The following is a 17,689-nucleotide window of genomic DNA, read 5'->3' as shown; positions in this document are numbered from 1 at the left end:
GTTTCTAATCAAAACACCTGTTAAGGATTTCAAAGGAACATCTCAAAACGCTCTGTCTTGAAATTCTTTCTCCATCACATTTGGGCAGCAAGTTTAGAAATTATCAAATACTCCACAGACTATGAACTTCCCACTTCGGTGAAGCTCCCATGAACTCAATGTCCACAACGCTACAAAAAAATGCTGAACTCAAAAATTAGTTCTAGCATTCAGAATAATCAGTTTTGGTTCATTTAAATAAAAGGAGTTACTTAAACTCTTTGTGAAGTTAAAATTTCTCATGTACTTTCCTTCCCTCACCTATCAACCACATTGAGTGCAGAGACCCCAGTGAACTGATGAACCCAATGGGAAAAGGGATAAGCAAAGACTTATGATGAAACAGAAGGAATAAGTGGAGTCCGGAGTGAGGAGAATGAAAAATGCCAGCAACAAAGTTAGCAGACCTGTGAGGAGGAAATACTGAGCAAAAGTCTTGATGTTTGAACTCAACAGGCACCTCAAATTGAAAATTATTTCCTTCTACTTGCTGCACCAAGGACCTCCCGATTCTTTTAGATGACAATGGCATTAAGTGCCTGTGCACAATGCTCAAAAAAAGCTGTATTTTCACATACATACACATGTACACATATGTGTATTTATTCAATAGTATTTTACATATACACAAAAATATATGCATTTTTCTATATAAAAATATATATATGCATATATGTATGAATATGTATATGTGTAGACATATAAACAGACATACACACAACACACAGTAAAAAAACAGTTCAGAAAAAATTCTATACATGTCTTGCACAGTAATTTAAAATCTGGCCCTTGCAAAGGAACACCTACTTCACAACAAATATATGAAAATTAAATATATGTGCTTTAGAGAAGAAAAGAGCTCTTACCTGCTTTACTACTGTCACCGTGCCAGGTGCCATCGTAACTACAGAAGCAACTGCGGTGGCATCATGGGACTCTGAACCCAACTCAATGATTTGCTGCAGGATGTTTACAGCTGTTGGATCAAGTCTTTCACCTTATCAGAACGAGAGCAGCCACAAGATCATTACAGTAAAACAGCTCTAAGGGTATGTGAACCTAAGTGGTACAGGCTCTCTTTCCCCTCCTGCCTTAGCCCCGGCTCACTGTTTGTACATTTCAAACAGCTCAGTAACAAGACACTCTAATAACAGAACTATGGCAGGGAAATATTCACAAAACAAATGTGCCCACGGAACACATGAATCAGCAGGTGAAGCCACACTGATCACTTTTATGCCTATTTGAAAGAGATCTAAAAGAACACTTTGAATAAGAAACAACAAGCACAACTCACAACAGTAACTGCAAATTAGTGAAGCTGCAAGACTTTATAAACCCAAATGTGTATTTGCCAGACATTCACCTCAAACAGAACCTGACTATATACCTATAACCACAGTCAGAAAGCAAAAGAAACTGTCAGACTTATGTAAAGCTGCCTTATATTTGCTTTAATCACTGTTAGGAATAGGAAAGAGACAGTAAATAGAATAAATCTCATCTCTTAATCCCAAACCCTTTCACACTGATGTTGATATTGCGATGGGAACCTAGGTCAGATAATTTAATTAAAACCAGAAAGTGGTTTTATATTGTTATTTACATACAAAACAACTTTATCTGAGTATTGAAAAATGTTTGTTTGGTTTTTTTCCCATAAAACTGCCTTTAGACAAAATGCTACTGTTTTTCATACTGAGAGAGAATATGCTGAAAGAGTATCTGAAGCTGGTTGCACTAAAAAGCACATCATTCTACTCTGAAAACTACAGCCTTGTGCTTAAAAACAAAACTGCCGTGTGCAGCATATTCCATAATCATGTTTATTTATTTATTTGTATTATGAGCTATAAAGACCACGATGGTAAACAACTGTAAAATGCTGTCTTCTGATAACTACTTACTTTTATATACATAAAACCAAAACACATAAAACAAACCTACTTTAGCCTCTGATGTTTTAACACTCTCAGAAATCTGGACATTTTTTCTTTTCCTCCATTTTTTGTTATTTCTCCCTTAGCAACCATTACTAATACCACTCTTTTCTTCCTCAGTCTGATACAGAATAGCTCACTTAGTTTTGTGTACCATCAAAACTGAGTTTGTTAGTACTGCCTTGGGAACGTGGTAAATGAGCTATTCCACTGTGTCACTCCTGCAGACTGGCTGCCTCAAGCAGGGAGAGAAATAATAGCCAGGGAATTGCCATTAGATACACACCATCTACTCTGCCAAGATAGCTAATTTCACAGTATATTTAATAATAGAGGCAGGAAATTCCACACAGATAATAATAAAGTGCAAAACAGGCTGTGATAAGCACTAATGACCTAAGGATACAGAAATTCATAAAGAATGGTAATTTCTCATTTATCCTCAAAGAAAATATAGCCCCCAAGAAGTAAGTTCTGGATGACTAATTTCATCATTTTTAATAGGAGATCACAGGAGATCTTATATTGCCCAGTGTACTCAAAAGAATTAGGTATTTATGAAAAAAAGATGTATTTTGTGTTCCAACCTAGAAAAAAGGTAGCTTACCATTCTCAGAAGTATATCTAAGGTTCTGTAATGCAGCTACAGCAGCTTGAGTGCCTTGAACATCTTCTCCAGCCTCCGTGATATGGACATACTGAGTGGATGCTTCTTCAGAAACTTCAGCAGTTAACTTGGAAACAAAACCCAGCCAAGGCATGAATAATCTCATTTTAGCAATTTAAAGAACAATATGGAATGTGATTTGGACAACAAGTATTGTAACAAGAGTTATAGAAATACTGTGTGAAACAGAATTCAAGAAGAATATTACATGGGAGTCAGGATATCATCCCACAATTTTCTTCTAGATTCTAGTTCAAAAGTTGTTTTAAATATGCTAAATTATCCTGATTTATTTTTGTTGCAGTTATTTTAGAACTAACAATAGACTTCTATTGTACTAGGGTTTAGCAGAGACCTTTTGAGCAAAATTAATGCAGATCTGGTAAAACAGGACTCCAATTTGAAAGCAGCATTTGTTTCAGAAAAGTTATCCTTTTCATGAACCATGTTTTTCAAGACAAGCTCTTAATATGTACTCCTGCTCTGATGGGACTCCTTCTTTATAGCCAGCAGCAGAGACATGTCTGCACACAGGATGTTCTCTCATTTTTTTAACTTTGGGCATCTACTGGGAAGGTGTACAGAGAATCATTTGAAATGTGGATACAAGACTTTGAAGGACTACATTTTAAAATGCTTGTCCTGTCTTCTTTGAATAACTGTCCAAATAGAACCTAATCCCGTATTTTTCAAGGACTTAACCTTCTGTGTGTGGATACTCAATAACTATTAGACAAGACCCGCAGGTCAGCTCTCACAAATCAGGCATTAGATTAATAATGGGGGCCAGGCCAAAATTTAGCAGAAGAGGTCTTAACAGTGCAGGTCAGCCAACTGCAATTGACTTCTGGCTTCTTCCTCTCACTGAACATCAAAACCAGCCTACTTAGGCAGTGGAAGAGACTCAACTTGCCAACTGTAATTTTTTAAGTAAAAGTGTCTAAATCTGTGTTTTTTTCCAGAGATTCTGCATCTGCAGTCAGCTCTGCTCTGTAAGGGTGAGAGTTTCCATTTTAAAACAAATTGCCCTAAGTATGACAGCAGAGGAAAGCTTGAAAGGGGTATTGTCCTCTCAAGGTAGCTGCCCTGCCCTACCTCACCCCAAATGGAGAAAATTCAGGTTGTTTGGTTTTTTCCAAACTCAGTTTCTTAGGTCTAACTTGACTTTTTTAAAGTCTGATCTTAGAGATACTGTGATTTTCACAGAATCACAGAACAGTCTGAGTTGGAAAGGATCCACATTTTCCATATACTTTGGACTGAAGCTGAAACCACAGAACAAATGATAGAAGACTTACTCTGTATAACATTACAATTTTTTCAGCTGTTCAATTTAAAGATTCAGTTTTCTAGATTCTAATCTTCTCTGGACCAAGAGATAACTTTTTTCATTAATTTAATACAAGTTTTCACCTTTACTCATCTTGCAGTTAACACCAATTAAAATTTGGCATATAAAAAATGCAGTAAGTTTTCCAATTTCACATCTTTTTTGCTAAAACTTTCAGCCTTTCTGCTGCAAATAGAGGACTAGAGTGCTAAAATGCAAAAAATAAGCCTTTACAAGGTTGTTAATCCTACCATATATTAAGGTTTAACAGTCATAGCAACGTATGCATCAAATGAAGATGAGATCACACAACCTTCTAAGCTTACATGAAGTCAAATCTACATTTCTGTACAGTTCTTATTATTATCCTTCCTTTTCTCCCCAGAATTTTAAAAGATCTCAGGGTCAAAGCCATAACTTTGCTTTACCTCCCACTTGGTCTCCCCATCATTTTCCACCAGCTTCATTCCATGCTTGTTTTTAAGGTGCCTGTTGAACTCCCATTTTGTACCGTACACAAAGCTGCAAACAGGACACTTAATGCCACCTATAGGGAAACACAAATAAATTCCTTGAGTTATTTTCATACAAATTCTTTTTCAAGGCAGTAACAAACTGTTTAATTTGATCCCATTTCTTAAGTTTCAAACAAACTAATTTTTTTGATACATTATCAAAGTAAACTAGGAAGAGTTAACAACGTAATGTCATCTTTAACAAATTATCTTTGCTTCTGAGAGTTTTATGTTAACATACAAAACTGTAAATCTAAGTTTTCTGTGTACAAAATGATGCGTAGCATGAATTTAGCACAATGTTCACTGTGTCAGCATGCAGCATTACAGGTAAAAAACTGAGCATGATGAAATCATAAGAATCAAATTTTCTACATTAGATTAAGCAGCTTTTACTTTTTTTTCTTATGAAAGTCATTTGGCCAAGTGTCACATCTCGGCTGCTTGTAATTATGCAAATAAGTATTTCTCTTTTTTTCCCCTCTATTGACTAAAGCAGAATAAAAATAATCTGCATGTGATAAAGTGTTGCATTAGGTGACGAGAACTCACTCTAACAAATCTAATGGCTGGGGAAGTGCCTCATGCCACTCTAGGAACTATGATACCAGATGGCTGACTCCACATTACTGTGGCAAATGATAATTCTTACCCATCATGTTCAAATACTTCAAAGAGACTCTCAGAAGCTGGTTATAAGCCAAGATCTGGTTGCACAGCCTTTTATAAATAAGGTGATTAGAAAAAAAATCCCATTTTACATTAATGAAAACCTACCATATGGTATGCTACCAGGTGAAAAGAAATAAACTTTTTATTTTGATAAAACAGAATATAACTACACACAGTCACTAGGGTATTTCATCAACCCTTATTATTCCTCTAAAAATCCCCCTCTTTGCTCTCTATTATAGGCCTTTACCAAATTTTACTGTTACAGTAGATGCTCAGTACTCCATCTTAAACAAAACTGAAACAGTTTCACTCAAATAGCTCAGATTAGAACAAAGATATATTTAGTTACAGTAAATGAAATTACATATTAATTTCACACCAATCTGTAGCATTAGAAAAAAGCCATTGGAGTGAAACAGTGAACACTCTTCCACATTACTTTGATATCAAAACTATTTTAACACATCAGGTAAATTAAATCTGTAACTTTTGTCATTATGGCTTTAATTAAAGAACAAATAACAGAAGCATAGAATTAAATTGGTAATACATAACTCCATGTCAGTGAGTTGATATGAAAGCTCAGAAAAATTAGTTTTATATCATTCTTTAAAATAATCGGTGACATACAAAGTCAATGAATTATACACCTTAACTACTTTCAAAACCAAAACTGATGTTTGCAGCAAAATACTGCACACAGATATTGTATAGCTCCACAACTTGCTTCCACTGACATCTGCTCTCCATTTTATTTTTAGCCTTAAATCTCCATAAGACAACTATTATTTTCTGTCCAAAGAAAGCATGTGATAGTATTTGTATAACAGAACATAGAGGCCACAACTGGATTGTCATGTATGTACTGCACAAGTCACTGCACAAACACAAAGTGAAAATCTGTCTCTCAGATACAAAAACAGAACAACGGATGGTAGGGAGTATCCATGAGGAGAAAAGAAACAATTTGGGAAAAATGTTATGTGCTCTGCCCAACACAAAGCAAAAAAAAATAAAAAACAAGCTATGAAATGAGCAGGGCCTTGCAGAAAAACTTGCAGTGGGTAATGCATATCTAATATTCTTGTACCCTCTGCAGAATACATCAAATTCTCATGCTATTTATTTTCCTTTATTACTTTAAAATACAAAAATAAATGTCAGATCACAGACTTCTATTTAAACTAAGAAACATACACACATACTGCAAAATCCCAAGCATTTCTCTGATCCTAGGTGATCTCAATTTCTAATACAAGCTCAGAAATTAAATACTGCTGTCTATCCTTGGCAATGCAGTTGCTGAAATGAACATGGTCCCTTCTATGAATCATTCATTTATTTATAAACCCATTCTAGGAATCTTGAGTACAGTCCAGCAGTCTACATTCATATAAATATTTCCAATTAAGATTATTTGCAGTGCCTGCAAAGCAATCAAAACCCAGCTGAGAGTAGAGAAGACAAGCAAGTGTGAGGGAATTCACTCTGGGCTCAGTGGGTAACTTAGAACAAGCAGAATACAATATGAATAGATATAGACAGCTTTTATTAGATATTAATCTTTGTTACTTTCCCCTCTCAATTTATTTCCAAATCCTCTTGCTTGCTGGTTCTCTCACCTTTTCCTTTTCATCTACAGTCCTTTCATTTCAAAGGATTTGTTTAATATCAGGTCTGAAAGGTCTTCTTCTCTTATATGAATACATGAATAATTTTCCAAAATTGCTCTTCGCATCTATGAATACAGGAACTAAATAGAAGCTTGTCAGACAGCAAGGTGCAACTCCTGGCCCAAACAGCTCAGAAACACATAGTATCATAGAACGGTTTGGATTGGAAGGGACCTCAAACATCGTCTTGTTCCAACCCCTCTGCCATGGGCAGGGACACCTTCCAGTACACCAGGTTTCTCAGAACCCCATCCAACCTGGCCTTGAACACTTCCAGGAATGGGGCATCTACAACTTCTCTGGGCAACTTGTTCCAGGACCTCACCACCCTCACAGTAAAGGATTTCTTCCTAATATCTAATAACTTGCATGACATACTTGTCATACTGCCTAATGTGTCCACAGTGATCTGTTTGTGCTGTGTAAACCAAATAGAGAATATCATCTGATTTCCAAATCAGGAAAACTTTTATTAACTTCAATAGGATTCATGTTTATAACCTCTAAAGACAAATGTTTCCCACAAGGAACACTTTTCCCCCAGTGAGATACCAAAAGACTGAGAAAAACTGATGTTTCTATAGCATGCTAAGAAATCTCTGGTCTTATTTTGAGCCCATGTGCAAGATCTGTGTGATCCATCACAGAGAAGGAAATTGAGATGGAAAAGGAAGCTGAATGTGGGAAAATTGCACCTATTAACATGGCTTTCTTCATAGCAGAGTCCTGAGAAGAGACACTGACTTTATAGCTCCTACATGGATTTGATGCCCTGTTACTGCTCTAAAGCTCCTCAAATGAGGTGAACACGTGGAAAACAGGCACAGCACTACTGGCAGCACAGGAAGTATAAATAATGTGTAAGGAAGGGAAGAGAAAGAGGGATGCAAAGTCAGAGACAGAAAGAACAGAATAGGCTATTTTGGTTCAAGGAACCTACAACAACCATCCAGCCTGATGGATTCAGGGCTGACCAAAAGCTAAAGTGTGTTGTTAAGGGCATTGTCCAGATGACTCTTAAACACTGACAGGCTTGAGGCATCAACAACTATCTAGGAAGCTTGTTCAGCTGTTTGACCACCCTCTCAGTAAAGAAATTCTTCCTAATGTCCAGTCTAAGACTCCAAGACATGGTTTTGAACCATTGCCATGCATCCTGTCACTGGATACCAAGGAGAAGAGCTCATCACCTCTCTCTTCCCTTTGCCTCCTTAGGAAGTCATAGAGAGCAATGAGGTCACCCCTCAGCCACCTACCTTTTCTCCAAACTAGACAAGCTCAGAGCCCTCAGCTGCTCCTCACAGGACATGTCTTCCAGCCATTTCATCAGCTTTGTTTCCCTCTGGATGCAGTCAGGGACCTTCACATCCTTCTGGATGCAATCTTGTGCCATGTGCTCTAGGATGACCCTGCTTGAGCAGGAAAGTTGGACCAGATGACCCACTGTGGTTCCTTTCAACCTGACCCATTCTGTGATTCTGTGTCTGCAGGGCTGATCTCCAGCCACTCCTCTCCTCATTTAGACTCGTGTCACACAGAATTCTGTCCTAGGTGCAGAATCTGGCATTTGGACTTGTTAAATTTCATCCTCTTAATCATTGTCCAATGTTCCAACGTGGTGAAAAAAGGATGCCCACTACAGAAAAAATTAAAGACTCTTCTCTCTTATCTCACTCTAATTTCTTCATTGTAAGACTACTGCATTTTCAACAACATTTCAGTTCTTTTGTTTCAGTGGTAAAGAATTACTTCCAGAAGTGCATTTATCTGGCTCCCAAAGGGGAAGGAAAGCTTAATTAGCATATGATTAATTTTATTTGTTCAAAACATTGCAAGTATGATCCCTAATTTATATTAACAGAATTATCCTCGGGTCCCTATTCTTAAGAGTGGCTATGAACAAATAATTCCTTGCAGTGCTCGGATATTTGGAAAGTTAAATAAAGCTCCCCATAGTGCACAGTTCTTCCGCACCAGGGTGACTACAGAATAGAGGTTCTGAGTGCTGACCAAGTCAATATTACTTCTTTAAAACAACTGCAGGTTCCCTGTCAGCTTTCACTGTCTGTGAAAATAATCCTAAAATTATACTGTGCATTCTTACCCTGAAATTTATAGACAGAGATTTACTTTTTAAATTATTTTTTGTTTGTTTGGTTGGGTTTTGACAAAAAGGAAACAAAGAAATGCCATATAATATAACACAGGCTCAAATTCCTCAATGTAGTTATATATTTTTCCCTTATAGGGCAAGTTTAAAGGAAGAATCTCAGACTTTGAGTATCTTTCTCTGTGCCATGACTTCAGTATTTTAACATGGATGAATGCCTTCAATAAATTAATGTTCTATCTTAGATGATTTGGAAATACCATCTATTAATAATGTCATATTAGAAAAATTATATTTAATCATCATCTAACACAATGGCATTATTTTGGTCTCTGTTTCACTTCAACAAAACCAGAAACTTTGAAGATTCCAAAAGATATTATGAAACTGCTCATAGTTTCTATCAAAAAATAGGGAAAAACACAATTCACAACCAGTTTTACCTGAACTCTCTTTGTCCCCAGGTTTAACCAGTGGAGGAATAATTTGCTGCCATTTTACTCTTCAGTCTCTTTCCTTACACTTGCTCATCCTTACCTTGAGTTCAACCTTGCAGAACTGTCACAGAAATTTATCATTCATTCAAACAGACAGTGATACTTTACTTACAGAAAGAGACAAACAAGTGTAAATGATAAATGTATGAAACAATGAATAGCACAGGCAAGGTCAAACAAAACTTTGGTTCACCCTCTCTTAAAAACCAAGAACAAAGGACACTGAATGAAGGGTAAAGGGTGGCCATTTCAGAATTGCTAAGAAGTAGCAATGGTTTATCATATAACACTCAATAAACTGAGGAATGCATATTGCACAAAAGCTTATTTTTACACCAAGTTTGCTTAAAAAAAAAAGTAACAATTTTATATGGTGAAGATGTACCTTGTTGGATAAGGGCTTCGGCCGCAGGCTCCCCAGACCCTACATTTACATACTCTTCATTAGGATGCTTCCTGTTGTAATGTCTCTTCAGGGAACCAGATATATTGCAGGAATAGTGGCAGTGTGCACATCGGAAGGGCTGTGAGTAAAAATGAAGATGTTAGACTGATCTCACTTCTTCAGGATACAGGTCTAAGCTGCAATGTTTTGATCCCAAGAAACCACATTAATTTCTGGTTTAGGCACCTTGCAAGGACACCTTCCAAAATTCAATATAAATGGAAGTTGAAACTAAACATTACCTAAAATTTGGTACCTTTTATTACGTGTGAGACACCGAGTATTTTCAACATTATTTTTTGTAATTCAGTAAACTGTGTTTTCATAATTGAACATCACAGGTCTGACTACGTGGAGATTTTCTACTACAAGGAAATTACTCAGTTGCTATGAGTTTTGGTCTGAAAAGGAGGAGCAAGACAGCTCAAATAACTGAAGGTACAAATGACAGCCAACCTAATTTAACAGGTACCTGGCAGGGCTCATCTCTTTCCTTTCCTTCTCTCTCCAGCATGCTCCCAACTGCTTCCCTTTCACTGGCACTTACATTCCTCTGACCATTTGGTGGGTTAATTTCAGGAATTAAATTAATTAATTTTTAAGAACATATGTCTCCCTTCAACTGACAGGAAGAGACATTTCTAAAGCAAAAAGGACAGGGAAAAAAAAAAGCACTTGTGACTGAAGTTAACCTTTGAGAATAACTTTCTGACTGAGATATATCACAGTTATAGGAAGCTTGCCATAACCATCAGGGTCTTGGAAAAGGACCAAAGTCCTTAGGGAAAAGTCAAGTACCTCAGAATGGGATGGAAAATGTTTCATGCTCAGCAAACAGGCCCACCTAAAGTTAGTCAGCAGAAAATGGTTGGTACATAAATGTTTATAGAAGATGAATTTAAAGCAGGGAAATATCTGCAGTCAGGGTCCATTGACCAGAACACTCTCCAAAGCCTGTTGCTCATGACCTTCCTTCAGGCTCCAAACAGCAAAAGTAAAGAAGAAAAGTGATGTTCAGGCTCCCTTAGCCCTACACTTCAGAGGGTACTGTGACATTTAGCTATGCAATTGCACAGAGAGGGGTACTCTGCTTTTCTATTGCTGAAACTGCTGTTTTTTCAAGAAAATAATCCAAACACACCGCTGTGTTCTTGTACCACTCTCGACATTCTTGCAAGTCGTGTATATTACTTGCTATTGGACAGCAGGATTGCAAATCCATGGAGCTGAGAACTATGATAGATTAAAGGATCATTAGGTCATGTAAGTAGTGACATTTCTCTGAGTCTGATAAGCATGCAAACATCTGTCCTAGAATGAAGGAACACATTACTAACAAAAAGGTTTTGAACTCCTTTAAATAAATACTAATGATTGATCTACTTCAGTGTTTTGCAGTTCTCTTGAGAATGCCTTGAATTGCTACCCTTATGTGCAGGCTGATCCTGAGGTCAGAATCAGCTGTATTTCAAGAACTGCACTACAAGTACATTCATCACTTTAGCCATCAAAAAGGAAAATTATGTATTCACATTTACAAAAAATCCTTTTCGAAAGATAAGTCCAGAGCAAAGCCACATACTTAAGAAAGAAAAATTATTTGTTCAAAATGTATCATCTCTTTAGATGACTTGTTTCATTTTCTTAAATACCTCGTCCTCCCAAAATTTAAATCATCATTGAAAAGACTGCTTTCCTTTCTGCTTTATGGTACTTACTAAGAATGGCTGCAGTGTACTCTTTCTAGAAGCAAAATGATCCGTCAGATAATGCAAGATGTTGCACATCAAAACAGTATGATGTTTTCAGTAAGAAATATGCTTATTGCCAAGATAAAGCATTACATTAAAGTGCATATTTTCATAAATATAAAACACTGGCTTTTTCTGGAAAATAAACTAGTATGATTTCTAGTTACTGAATATAACATTTCACAATTCATTACATCAAGACTTATCACAGTGAGAACCAACACGAAATCTAGAAATAAAACCATACTACAGTTTATTAAAATAAACCATATCTCTAATTTAAATACTTCCTAGAGACATTAACAATATTGAAAACTCTTTCCAAGACATATTTCAGATAAAAGGGGTGTTTTAAATTTAATTCTCTTCAATTTTCAAGTATATAAACTCATCTATAGTACAAAAGACTGGCAAACTTTCAGAGAAAAATAAAGTGAGAAATGAACAGTGATGTATGGGATTTGCTTTCCTACCTCACTAGAACATTTTAAGGTATGTATTAGATTCATTCTCTCAAGGACTGACAATCAAAAAAACCCAATAATGTTTGGTTTATATTGCAACATACAGATATTTTTGGCAAGTACAGATTCTAATTACAAATTGTCCATGAACAAAATAACCCTATCTCAAAAGTCTGAATATAAAGTCAAAATTTCCAAAATATTAAAATGTTCATGCACCATTATTGTCACCAAACAAGAAAATGTGCCAGTTTTAAACTGTTGTCGAAAGTTTCATGTATTTCTTAACCACTTTAAGCATGATTTAAATAATCATGCTTTTTTTTTCCTTACCTTGAAAGAGACATGTTGTTCCATATGACGTAGGAGCTGTGGTTTTTGGGCAGCTGTATAGTCACACACGGTACATTTAAACTGCTTTCCTGAAATGGGAATAGAAAATGGAATATTTTTTCCTATTTAAGTTCAGAAATCTACTGGTTCTATTATCTCATAAAGATGAATTCCAAAATGCTAAGAATGAACAATGAACAATACAAGAAGTCTGGCACTTACTCTGCAAAATTTTGGTTAAATAGAGCTAAGACCAGAGTACAGAAGAAAAAAGGCTCGAGTATCATCTTTAAATTATAAGCATTAAATAATCTAGATTCTCCTGGAATAGCCACTTGGGAAAGAAGAAAGAGAATTGTTATAGTGCAGTCTAAATAGAAGAAAAAATCCATTATTTACAACTGCAGGCACAGCTACTTTGCTGTTTGTAAAGCACATTTGGAAATCCTTAAAACACAGATGTTTGATCATGTTTACATGGTTTTAGCTACTTCTGTCCCAAGCACTGAATTGTTATGATTCAAATGCATTTTCCCTTCAAAGCACTCTCTCTCACAAATCTTTTTTTTCCGTTATATTTTAAATTAACAGAATTTCCTTCCTTTTATTTTCTGGGTCTCATACTCCCTTTCTCCATATTTTGCCTTTAAGATTCTATTAGTCCTGTTACCTCCGGCCAAATTACAAGGTATATTAATTACAGAAGGACTTCATTCCTGAACTAAACACCCTGTCTGGCAAACTGCATTTGTCTGATGTGGAATAAGAATATGCTAAAAACTACTCCAAAAGCAAAAGAGCCAAAATGAACAATGAAGAAGTAAAATAGAGAATATTCTCTATTTTCATAAAAAGATTGGGTTTCTTTAGATTCTGGATCTTGCTGAAAAAATTACAAGCATTTTATACTAAGTGTGAAAGTTTCTATAAAACACAGTTAGAAAATCCTTAAGACGTTTTCTGGTATCTAAATAAAATAATGAAAAACTGGTTTATTTATTTATTTATTCTGTTTTATTTCTAACTGCAACAGTAACAACCCTGGACTACAGAATTGTTTCTATCATGTCACTCTTGAGAAGTCTGTCTTCGGGAGAAGAATAAATCAGACAGAAAACTGCTTTATATTCCGCTGGTTAAACTGACCTTGCAGGGCTGGTATTTGAACAAAAATTGCCTGGATTCATAAGTCAGGAAGACAAGACTCATAAACAGCGAAACATCTTTCAAATTCATTTATTTCTGAAGTAACTGAAGAACACAAGACATGTGCTGGTAAGAACTTCTGCAGTGCTGTCACTACGGAAAGGGACACTGGGCAAAGAGAAACTGTCAGCATTCAAGAGGCTGAAAGTCTCCTGACAAACCACAAACACCACATTCCTGGTTCAAGGTTTCAGCCTGACCTAGCAGTAATTTATAAGAGAACATCATTCCTTGCATGCAATTAAACATTTAAAACTTAGCACCTATAAAACCAAATCCAGACACGGTGAGCTCCTGCTTGGCCACAGTGCTACTCTTGACAGTGCCAAATTTCAAAGCTGCCTCAGCTGAATTGCACCAATTACTAACACACACACACATTTTGTTCAAGAAATAGAACAGGTGAAAACAAATTCAGCTTTCATTGTCGAATTTCACTATTTGAACATGCCAGATGGTGAAAACAAAACAGAAAGGTTTTGAAATTTAATACCATGCAGTGATTTTTTTTTACAGAAAGAGACCTTTTTATTTTTTTATAGTCTGATCGTGCTTGAAATTTCCTTTTCATTCAAATACAACAACTTGCCGCCTTCTCAGAGCCAGGAATCAGCTGAGGACTGCATTTGATAAGCAAAATCTTGACTCTTGCATACGAAGTTTAGATGTTATGTGCCACAGCTGCTTGTTACTGACCAAGTTATTTCAAAATGTTGAAAAGTACTTTTTGAATAATGAGTCATTTATTAACTTATGGTAATTCTGCAGTAACTTTGCTAATAAAACAATAACTATGTGCTTCCTGTAACATGCATTTGTTGATGTAAAAGGGATTGTCTGTTTCACTAATACATACATACGTAAGTATAAATAAGTATCTTTGACACAGAAACCTCACATACATTCTAAAGATGTAACAGAGCACTGTGCACTTTCTGGGAAAGGACAATGCTAATGAATATGTAGTTTTTAAAAAAATAATTTCAATTAAATGGTCAATAAAGAGTAGAACGAGTTTTCACACAGTCAGGTGAGTAACAAAGATCAAATCATAATCAAGGTCTGTAAAGCTTATCTGCTAAATCATTTACTTCAATTTGACAATCACATAAGAATAAGGTATTGTTGTGTTCTAAATTTAGACACAAAATATGATATTTTTCTGGATGTGCAGCTTACTTTTTTCAGTTATCATCACAGAAATATTAAAATTACAGGCTAAATGATGTGCTGCATGTGAGACTGTAGAGAATACATGCCCAGGCTTGTCAGTGGCTGATTACACATGGGGACACAGGCCCTGAGTCTACTGGGCTGCTGGATTTGACAACAGAATCCTAACAATGTTCTCATAGAAGAAGTAGTAAGAGACTGAAACACAGAACTATTTGTATTTTCAAATTTGTATTGAAATAAAAATTCTCTGTAAGAACATGAAGGGATATAAAGCCAACAGAAATTTAAGAAAAAACCCAAGTATTTCAGAGACATCTGTCTGTCTTTCACAGAAATTAATTTTGCAAAGTTTTGAATTGTTTCCCAAATGGTGCCTCCTGGAAATAAACAAAACTTGTAAATCACACTTGGTGTTCAACTGAAAAACATTTGTTAATAAGGCCCTGTAGTACAGTTAGTATATAATGTCTTAAAATAAATCTAATAAACATCCACCTACCATCAGCAGTATGAAGGAGTTTATGGCTCTTCAAAGTGCCTTTTGATTTGAACTTTTTCCCACACATATCACAGAGGTGTGTTTTCTCGGTGCTGTGACGATTCATGTGGGCTTTCAAGTTACTCTTGCTGCGTGTGGCATACTCACAGAGAGAGCACTTGAAGGGTTTGACACCTAAACACGAAAGAATGTACCATGAAACAACCAGGCTGTACCTTTCAACAAGAGGGTGGACATTTCCTTGAAAGAAATTTCAGATCAGGTGAGTAACATCAACAACGAGGTCACCATTTCAAAATTTGGATATCTACATTTAACAAATTTCATCTACAGCTTCTGTGTAAACGATACCGAGCTCTTGACAGCATCACTTAACTTGCTCAGAGAAAGGAAGAGTTCTTTTAGAATCAAATACTGCCCTATTGAAGCCAATACTAAGTTCAGCCAAGCAAACACTAATATTTGGGCTTTGTTGTGTTTATCCTTCATTTAGAAGTAGAATCCAGACTGCCTAAATTGATGCCTAGCTGGTGTATTTATGTCCCACTAAGAGTCTTCAGATCACCACCATTCTCTGTTTACTCCAATAAACAATGAAGAAAGCTGGTTTAAGGACTGTTTCATTAGGTACTTAGTTTGTTAGCAGAAGGTAAATGTGTGAAGCTGTGTTTTATTGTTAATTAATATCAGATTTACTAATGTCTCATGCAGTGGTATACCTTAAGCAAGTGCATCTTATCAGGTATCCCTCAACAAGATGCAAGCACTTAAAATTGCATCTTCTCTCAAATTGTCCAAAGCACACAGAGAGACACCCAGAATGTCATTTAACAGAAGTTCTATAAGAACAAAGTGAATCCTTCAAAGAAAAGTCGAATAAATCTGAACTGGCAGAGTAGTTCAACAGTTTCATGAGGCTCTGCCAGTTTTAGATTGATATTCGTGACCTTAAAACTAGATTTACAAGCATGAGGAATTATAGTCTGCTTTAAGCAGGCTTGATTGCACACTTTGATTCGGGAGTAAATTTCTATTCATCTCCTTCTCCTGATAGTCAGATGAGATGGGGTCCAAGCTTTCCTGTCAGAATACAAAAACTCTGTCTACGGAATACACAAGGAATTGCCCTAACCTACATTCCGTATTAGCCAAATTCTTAATGGAATAAAGGCCATTGGAGAGGACCCTGCTACGGTACACAGGCAGGTAAACTCACAGTTAAATCCTTCAAACAAATATGCTGAACTGCCTATATAGGAACAAACACTTTGGAACCAAGACAGCAGTTTGAGAGTACCAAATCCCATTATCCTCTTCATGCAGTGGGCTGGCTAAAGAATCCAAAAGCATAGGCAATCTGTTCCATACATTATTAACGTGACTAAAGACCACATAAGTGGTCTTCAACATATTATAAAAATACACAGACTGGGTACACACAGGATTCTACTGGGCAGAGATTTTTAAGTTCAAGGGATTTTTAACCAGTGTTGCCACATTACTGGAATTTCTCCCTAAAAAGTCACAGATGTGATCAGCATTATCTTATGAGTTTTTGATCAATGTCTGTGTCTGTGTCAGTTAGCTGTCATGATCTGCATGATTTAATTAAAATACAGAATTTATATGTATACATCAAAGCCACTGGATTCCAATTGTTTTACTAATGGATTTTCAGACCATGTATTTTTGGGCGAATGTGAAAGGAGCAGCAGTGACTCATAAGAAGATAGAGAAAAAATACTTTAGAGATGTTCATTAATGAATTTGGAAAAAATTGCATGAGAATATTATTAATTTCATAAAGCATTTAAGCTGTCTATTCACGTTATGAGTATGCAGTTTCATATGTGGTCCAGAAGGCATTAAACTAATTAATTAACCTCTAATGTGGCTTAAAGAGTTTGAGTCAGGTATAGAAATAAATCTGAATCCTTTTTTTTACGTCAGTGAAGCTTCAGTGGAATATGAGACCCATTATATGCCCAAAAGATTAAACCCAGTTTTACCTTCATGAGCCCAAATATGACGTTGAAGGTCTGATCCATTCTTCATAAAATAAAAATCACAGTAGGGACATTTCACAGCTCGTTTTCCAATAAGTCCTTTCAGCTGAACTCTTCTGCCAAGAATCTCAGAAATAGTATTCATTGAAACCTCTGTGAGAAATGCGAAAGGTAATAAGAACCAGAAGTACATGAGGGAATTTGTTCTCTAAGTAATATTGAAGAGCTAGATCCTGAATCGCTCCAACTTTTTAAAAGCTCTATTTCCCCTACTGCCACTCAAAACGGACTTGGGCAAAGAGCACAAGGACCTTTTTTCCTTTAGGCCTCCTAGGATGCTCTGTCCTTTCTCTTCTGATCTGT

General features: G+C 36.1%; 1 protein-coding gene across 4 annotated transcripts in view; it reads right to left on the bottom strand.

Moving 5' to 3' along the window:
- Window positions 1–17,689, bottom strand: part of ZFAT (zinc finger and AT-hook domain containing) — a 127,572-nt gene that overhangs the window by 12,882 nt on the left and 97,001 nt on the right. For all 4 annotated transcript variants that reach the window (XM_064644319.1, XM_064644308.1, XM_064644298.1 and 1 more), the window contains 7 exons: window positions 17,330–17,479; window positions 15,321–15,494; window positions 12,440–12,528; window positions 9,832–9,970; window positions 4,405–4,523; window positions 2,587–2,713; window positions 906–1,036 (listed from right to left, as the gene is read on the bottom strand). In XM_064644319.1, the coding sequence (XP_064500389.1) occupies window positions 906–1,036; window positions 2,587–2,713; window positions 4,405–4,523; window positions 9,832–9,970; window positions 12,440–12,528; window positions 15,321–15,494; window positions 17,330–17,479 (929 nt within the window). The remainder of the gene's footprint in view (window positions 1–905; window positions 1,037–2,586; window positions 2,714–4,404; window positions 4,524–9,831; window positions 9,971–12,439; window positions 12,529–15,320; window positions 15,495–17,329; window positions 17,480–17,689) is intronic.

This window comes from Pseudopipra pipra, chromosome 1 (genome assembly GCF_036250125.1).
Source record: "Pseudopipra pipra isolate bDixPip1 chromosome 1, bDixPip1.hap1, whole genome shotgun sequence".
Taxonomy (NCBI): domain Eukaryota; kingdom Metazoa; phylum Chordata; class Aves; order Passeriformes; family Pipridae; genus Pseudopipra; species Pseudopipra pipra.
Note: the sequence above shows the minus strand (reverse complement) of the source record. Positions and strands in the feature narration are given on the sequence as shown.